Raw genomic sequence first — 7,849 nt, 5'->3', positions numbered from 1 at the left:
TCCAGAAAACTGTTTGTTCAGATGTTGTTTGGCAATATCCTGCCTAGACTTACTACAGACAAGGGCACCTCCTTGCAACAGAGTGGGTACAAACACATTTGTGTTTAGAAATCAATGCCAATACTCCAATCCTAAATGTCCCTAGGATTTCAGTTCAAGATAGATGTAGAACTTCCTCCAAAGTATACCCGATACAATTGACACAACTGGACACATCCAGAACATAACACAAAAATATGATACATTGTTTATAACAAATGCTGCATTAAGTACATGTGAGTAGCTATCTGCTGCTGGTCTACATAAGAAATTTGAACATGCATTAAGATATGATTGTAACTTTCTCAGTTCTATGGATTCCAAGGTGAAAGAGCACCCTAGCATTATAGACTGGTACTTCAACCATTCCAATGTTGTACATATAGTCTGCATTACCTACTTGCTCACCAGCCTGGAGTCAGCCTTGGCAGCTTTGGTCTGCTTCTGACAGTCGCCACATGGTCATGTATAGAGACCAAAAGACGTTTCTGAACAAAGAAATACTTCCCGCTTTAGAAGCTTTCAGCTTGCTGTGCTGCTATATAAAAATTGTAAGTTTCTCTGCCCTATAAAAACCAAACTTAGAAGAGACTTTTAGTATCACTTGCTGGCACTGCAACCATGCCAATTTTATAGTGTATTGTAAATACAGAAACTTTCGTGGTGGTTTAATGTCTGCGGTTTTTGCTGTGGCTGCTTTACCGTGAACTTAAAACCACCGCGAACATTTTTCCATGGCATTAAGAGACTACAGTACATGGTGCACTCGCGAACTTAAAACCACCACGAAAAGCCCTTTTTCCTGCTACCATGAAATTAAAACCCATCTCACTTGCCATCTCACATGTCATGTGCAGCAATTTGATACATGCAGTGTCTAAACAAAGAAATAATTTGGTCATAACAAATGCTTTACAAGACCCATTACAACTTGCTGAGCTGATGTAAAATTGTAACTTTCTCAGCTAGGATACAAGTCAACACAGAAGAGACCCCTAGCATCACGAGCTGGTACTTCAAAATACTTTTGTCTTAAGGTCTCATTGATGTATTACTCCGCGAGTGGGTACCCTAAAATAGATCCGAGCCAAAAACTGAACGGCTGCATGGACGCCTGTTTTTAGCGGTGAGAAGTTCGCTTTTGGCCAGCCAAACTGATATCAAAAGTTAGATTGGTGAAAGCTTGCTTGTAACTGAAGAAATCAGCAGGCAAAGTTTGACAGCCGCGCGCTAGGTCGGAGGTACACAGTCCTGGGTTCTGAGTGGTGCGGCTGTACGCTAGCAAGGAAAAAGTGCCTTTTGCTGGGATTGACTGATTGTAGCTTGTAATTGCTATAAACAACAAACCTATGGATTCTAGTCATTGGCAATTTTTTTCTATTATATAGAGTAAATTTGCTCAACATAGAATGAAAAATCTGCTGACATTTCATGTAGCTTCATTATAAACGCGACCATGTAAAACACGAATTATAACATAGAAGTCTATGGGAAGCGGAAACTCATCAATGAGACCATAAGAAACCCTTTACAAGGACCCTTACAACTTGCTGAGCTGATGTAAAATTGTAACTTTCTCAGCTAGGATACAAGTCAACACAGAAGAGACCCCTAGCACCACAAGCTGGTACTCCAAGTGTGGCAAGACGCTTCACAGCTCATCATGACCAGCATCATATGCTGCCCACCAATCAGAGAGCGCCTTGACCTGTCCCCAGTCCACCAGTGCCCACCAGTCCTGGATGTGGTCCGGACGTTTGTTCTGGTGCTTCAGGTAGTAGGCGTGCTCCCAGATGTCAATCACCAGGATCGGGCGGAGTTTGTCGCTGATGGGAGAGTCCTGATTGGCCGTTGTGTGGATGATTAGGGTCTGCTCTCTGGGATTGCGCGACAGCCACACATAACCTATTCAAAAAGAGAGTAAAAATTGATTCCCCTTCCACAATCACTGTATCTATATTTCCAGGGTTGTAGCCAGCCTAAAATAATTTTCCGTCCCTCCAATTCTAAATCCAATTGTACAACGAAGGGGCGCTGTTACTCGGGGTTCAGGGGGAATGCTCCACGGAAACATTTTGAAATCTAGACCCTCTGAAATGCTACTTCCTGCATTTTGAGGTGTAAATTTTGCTGGTAGACTAAGCTGTTCAACACCATCTATTTTGGTGAAAAATTGCACAAGGAAGATTTTTTTTATATCTATACATATCTACATTTTTTGGTCACAGAGGACGGAATGAGCAAAATTATTTTCCGTCCCGACATGCAAAATTCCATCCAAAAGACAAAAGGACAGGTGCTGGCTATTAAGAATCTGAAGGTTCAGGGTCAAATCACCAGCAGGCCCCAATGTTTCCACTGCATATTGACAGCACTTGATACTCTATGTATATTTGAGAGATAGTATTTTACACAGTTTCACAGAGGAGCAGATGCCCCTACAATTCTTGCATATTGGTGCTTTGCTCTTTCAAACTGCATTGCCTACCTGAACCAAACAGAGTTTTGGCAGTGTTTGTGAACTGTTCCTGGAAGTTGCTGAAATTCTGGAAGTTAGCGATGATCTCGGTGGCCAGGGTGGCTTCAGGAAGTCTGGGGGGCTCACCCTCTCTCCGGGGGGACATGGTCGCCCAGTAGATGGCATGGTTCACAAAACTGGGAAATAAATCTGAGCTTAGTCAAAGTTAGACATAGAGTGTTTTCTTTGTACACTTTGTACATCCAATGAAGCAGACAGACTGATCAGGCTGCCTTGCATGTTGGTGTTCCTATTTGCATTACAACCGGTCATACACAAGATTTGTTAAACAACTGATACTTATTTGAGAGGGTCTGAATATCTTTACCTTAGTATAAAGAACCTTGAAGCATGATTAAGCTCCTGGACACTAAAACAGCAGCAGAATTGCACCAATGACTGTGATTTTTAAAAGTCCCATCAGGTTGGTGTAGGTCTTTTGAAAGTTCTTAGTTATTTTTATCTCAGTCTTAACTTAGTTTTATCTTGCTTAGTTTTCAAAAGAACTCTGCAGAGAGGAGGCAGTTTGATACACAGCAGTGCTCACTATTCCCTGACAGATAAAAATAGAAATTCATAACATTTTCCAAAGGTCGTCAATGGGGCTACAAAATTTCCACAAAATAAATCAGGATAAACCCATTTGAAATTTACCTTATATCTGAGAGATAGCTAAATAAAGCAAGGAGCTTTCATCTTAGTAAATTTACACCTCCTTGCATAGAGGGAACACAATTCCACAGGGGGGCATATGCCCAGACCCAGGCTCCTACAAGCCTCATCCTTGCACCATGGTGCTTTGAGACTTGCTCTGTCAAAATGAGTGGGCGGAGATAAATGTACAGCTGAAGAGAGCCCTGTTGGGAGTCAAAGTGGAAACACACCAGGATTGTATTTTGCTTGATAAGAGGGTGTGTATGAGGATCATGGCAATCCTTAATGAATGGGTGACTGGGAATGTAGATCTATGAATGCTGACAATACTTTTAAGTTGTGAATTGATGTGCATTCCTATATGCACTAAGCTGGATGTGGGTACCTCAATTGGAAAAAAAATTTAAGGCAAATAATATGGGCACCTGTCATGATATGGGGAAACCTGGTGTTTGACTGTAAGCAAGGAGCTTTTATCAAAAGATTTTGTCAATAACAAGTAACGATGAATTCAGGATAACAAATGACATGCTGTGTAAAATCACAGCGACCAATTACAAAAATTTTACGACAACCATTAGAGCTGATTCCAGTGGGCTAGCTAGCAACAATTAACAGTGCTACTTGGAAAACAGCAGAACCCCATATAACCCTGCTACTCCTCACAGCTGTAAGCTGTTGAAAGTGTAACTCCAGACTCAGACAGGTCATCACCATCCAACCCTCTACATGTGGCAATTTGCCAGCATTAAACTCCTACACAGGTTAACCAGACAACGGGGTCATACCATTACAATTTTAAGGGATGTAACACACTACTTTTGGAGTTTTAAAATCACATTCATTCTTGCCATACTCTATCCTTGTGAAAATTGTTTTGCGTCCTACCTTTGACTTTTAACCCACTCAAGACAATCAATTTTCTTTACCTTTTGCCACAAAAAATACTCATTGTTGTTTTAACAGTATAATGCATGTCCTCCGGGATTTTATACATAAAAGCATGGCAAAGACTAAACACTTTTGAAAGGAATTATCAAGAAAAAAAATTTTGATAATAAAAAGACATAATGTGAATGATTTTTCCTACCCTCCCCCATTGTTCCTGATGGCAGTTCTGTGCTTGTCTGGGACCTGGTCCAGGTTCTCCAGGATATGCAGGATGGAGTTGGACTGGAGACCCACCCCTGGTCCCACCTGTAGACAGACAACAGTTGGTACAGTCCACATTGACCCATGTCTGCAGGTTCTTAGTACTGTGTCTCTTGCAGTAATAGATGTATAATGTGCAGACAATAATCTAAATTATATGATACCACTGTTATCATTAGTGGCATTGATTATGTTCGGTTTAATTTGGCACTGACTCTACAGGACCCGTCCCGAAAATTTTCACATCTGTAAAAAAATGATGAAATTCATGAAAATGTAACGTTATTTCTGTAAGCCTAAAATGATAGATCTACCAACAAAAATAAACAACATAGGCTCTAAAACAATAGGTGGGACCTGAAAAAAAAAATCAAAATTGTAGACAGTCCTTTCTGAAGGCTTTTTATGTACACAGTAATTTTGTACAATTACTGTAAATATGTTGAACAATATGTAGCAATGCAGTACCTTGATTATATGTACAGAATGTGAAAATGGAAAGTGGTTGAAACGACAGAAGAAATTCAATGGAAATGCCAGCATCTGTTTCCAGGCGTGATGAATTTGTGGTCCCCAAATATCACAACAGAATATCTTAAGAAATACAGTGATCCCTAAACTCTACTGTAACACCTCCTTTTGAGCCAGAGGTCAGAGGCCTGGACCCCTTCCTGGGAGAAATTTCAATATTCTGTGAATATTTAGGGCAGAGCTGCCATTCCAGCCATTTGATGCAATTTATCTTCTTTTAATGCTTTTATCAGGTGTTTTATACAACATCAGTAAACTGTATAGAACTGTATAAAACTGTATTATTTATATTCTATTCATGTTTTGATCTTGTAAAACATTTCTTATGCAGACACACTTCAAGTACAAGATCAGTTAAAGGTTAGACATTGTAAAGTGGACAAGTTAGCAGCTAAGTTATAACAGCTGTCTAAACATGATCAGATTTGGAAACAGCAGGATCAGCCTATCCTAACTGAGATAGTCTAAACAAGTTGTCAATGAGCAACATGAAGCTAAAGGTGTGATAAGTAAGTAGTAAACATTATGTCTAGTACTAGTAGTAGCTCCACTACATAAAGCTTCCAGTATCCAGTCAAACTTGTTCAAGTGACTGCCTCTACAAAAGGGCCACCTGGCCAATGTGTCCACTTTTCTATTTTCAGTGGTTCCTGGGATATTTTTGGCAAAGTCCACTGGGAGGTCTTTTGGGGCAGGTTGGACTGTAATACATTACATGCTTTTAATATCATATATATATAATTGTAAAATAGTAGGTGGTTTATGTCGCATCCTCTGGTATTCATTGCATACCTGTCCTATGGTTGTTTCGACGCAAATTAAAAAGATGCTGCACAGTACAAATACACACACAGACACACAAGCACAAGTTCATAGTTAGCAAGAGCTTGAAATCGACTTAATAATTTGTAAGACTGGGATTGTCCTGGGTTGATTAATGTGCAAATCCCTCGGCAAAATAACTAAGGCTTAATTTTGACAGTTTTTATTTTTCATTCCAATTTGGCCCAGGGTCTGCTGGTAGAGACTATCATACCTCGTCTCTCCACGCCTTCAGTGCAGCGTTCATCTTCTTGGTGTAGCCCGCGTGGTGACCGAGGTGGTGGACTCGCGCAGTCCTCTCGTCGATGTACGGCTCTAACGCATCGTACTCGTACGGCAGCGGCGGCACTGGGTACTCGTCCGCGAAGAGCTGGATCCCCTTGTACGGTGTGTCCACTGACACGGCTATGTGGGCGGAGAGAACGACAAAAATTACCGTCAACATTTCGCTAGGATTTTTGTGCAAGCTTTATTTTGTGTATCTGTAGGTCAGAGGTCATGAGATTGTGTCAATATGTTTTAGGGGTGTATCAAATTCATAACAAGCTATTGTAAACACATATGAGTTTATTGAATACAATAAAGATAAAGAATATGTTATATTATGATATTGTTAGATTCTATGAATGCCTATTTATCAAGTAGCAATTTCAATTTGTGTTCTACAAATTATTGAAAGAACCCCTCTTGTCGAGTCGGAACGCCCATCCCGAAGTTGGACACCTGTTGTTCATAGACCCCTAGAGACGACGGGGGGCGGGGCAGAATTTATTTTCAAATGTCAGGACTTTGGGACATGGTGTAGATCTGCCAGTTAAGCAGTTTAAACTAGATTGCCATGGAGATCATTATTGTGCAATGTACACGTGTACAGGTCAGTGGTCACAGCGGAAGAGTTTGCAGAAGACCGTCAAAAGTTATTTCAAAATATTGTATGTAAGTCCGAAATTGTACTACCACATGCTAGGTCAGAGGTATTCCATTTGATATTATCATGTCCTGTTCATATATCTGCCTACGTTGGCCAATTTATTTACAACTCATTGCAAAAACGAGATAATGCTTTATGATACTCACTAGATTGTTTATACTGTTATATTATATTACATTAGTTGTTAGTTATTTGTATTAGTATATAGTTGTTCACATTGCCATACATTGTAACTGTTACAATTGTTGCGCAATAAAGTTATTCTTATTCTATATGAGGGTCTGCATGCTCTTTTCCGTAAGGCGTAGGCAGGCCTTTTTAATTCCCGTAATTCGTAGGGTAAGCTATTTTATTTCACGTAATTCGTAGTGAGGATGGAAAATTTACCGTAAAGCGTAGCCAGTGTATTTCAGTCACGTAAGGCGTAATCTAGCCTAAAAATTTCACGTAAAGCGTAATTAAGCCTAAAAATTACCCGTAAATCGTAGCTGGCCTCCCAAATTTCGTAAGTCGAAACGTAGTCTACCAGTAAATTTAGTCCTTCAAAACACAGGAAATTGCGTTTCAGAGGATCAAGATTTCAAAATTTCGCCGGACCTCACTTGCGACTCCTTTCACCTTCGTCTTCGGTCATCGACATGGTAAAAATATGGTATATACCCTCAAAAATCTTCTTTTTTTTGCAACTAGAAATGTCATTGAAGTTAGCTTAGTCTGCCAGCAAAATTTGCCCATCAGAATGCAGGAAATATCATTTTAGAGGGTCAAGATTTCAAAATTTCCATGGTCCTCCTTGTGCCGCCTCGCGCCTTTGGAACTCGAAATTCTGAAAATATGTTGGGGATGTGTGTCAACCTCAAAGATCTGTTTTGCTAATAGAAATTTGCCCATCAAAATGCACAAAATATCGTTTTATAGAGGGTCAAGATTTCAAAATTTAGCCGGATCTCATTTGCCACTCTCTTCACCTTCGGTCATCGACTTCGTAAAAAATATGTATCATGGCTGGGGGATGTGACGTGTCAACCTCAAGCACATTTTTTACTGATAGAAATGTAATTTCACTTAGTTTTCTATAATAGCCAAAAAAACTGGCGTTTCAGGGGGGCAGGATTTCAAAATTTTCCCGGCGCTCGACGTTGCAAAAATAAGTTGGCTGGCGTCACCCTCATAAGCTTACGCTGAACCCCTGGGACTCTTTG

At 40.2% G+C, this 7,849-nt stretch overlaps 1 protein-coding gene across 1 annotated transcript in view; it reads right to left on the bottom strand.

Annotated features, from left to right (window-relative positions):
- Positions 1-224: 224 nt before the first annotated feature.
- Positions 225-7,849, bottom strand: part of LOC118411644 (superoxide dismutase [Mn]-like) — a 10,543-nt gene continuing 2,918 nt past the window's right edge. Inside the window, exons 4-8 of the mRNA XM_035814121.1 lie at positions 5,931-6,121; positions 4,302-4,408; positions 2,528-2,694; positions 1,555-1,944; positions 225-1,070 (exon numbers count right to left, since the gene is read on the bottom strand). Coding sequence (XP_035670014.1) covers positions 1,691-1,944; positions 2,528-2,694; positions 4,302-4,408; positions 5,931-6,121 — 719 coding nt within the window. The 3' untranslated portion in view covers positions 225-1,070; positions 1,555-1,690. The remainder of the gene's footprint in view (positions 1,071-1,554; positions 1,945-2,527; positions 2,695-4,301; positions 4,409-5,930; positions 6,122-7,849) is intronic.

This window comes from Branchiostoma floridae, chromosome 3 (assembly GCF_000003815.2).
Source record: "Branchiostoma floridae strain S238N-H82 chromosome 3, Bfl_VNyyK, whole genome shotgun sequence".
NCBI classification, from domain to species: Eukaryota; Metazoa; Chordata; class Leptocardii; order Amphioxiformes; family Branchiostomatidae; genus Branchiostoma; species Branchiostoma floridae.
This window is presented reverse-complemented; position numbering and strand designations above follow the sequence as displayed.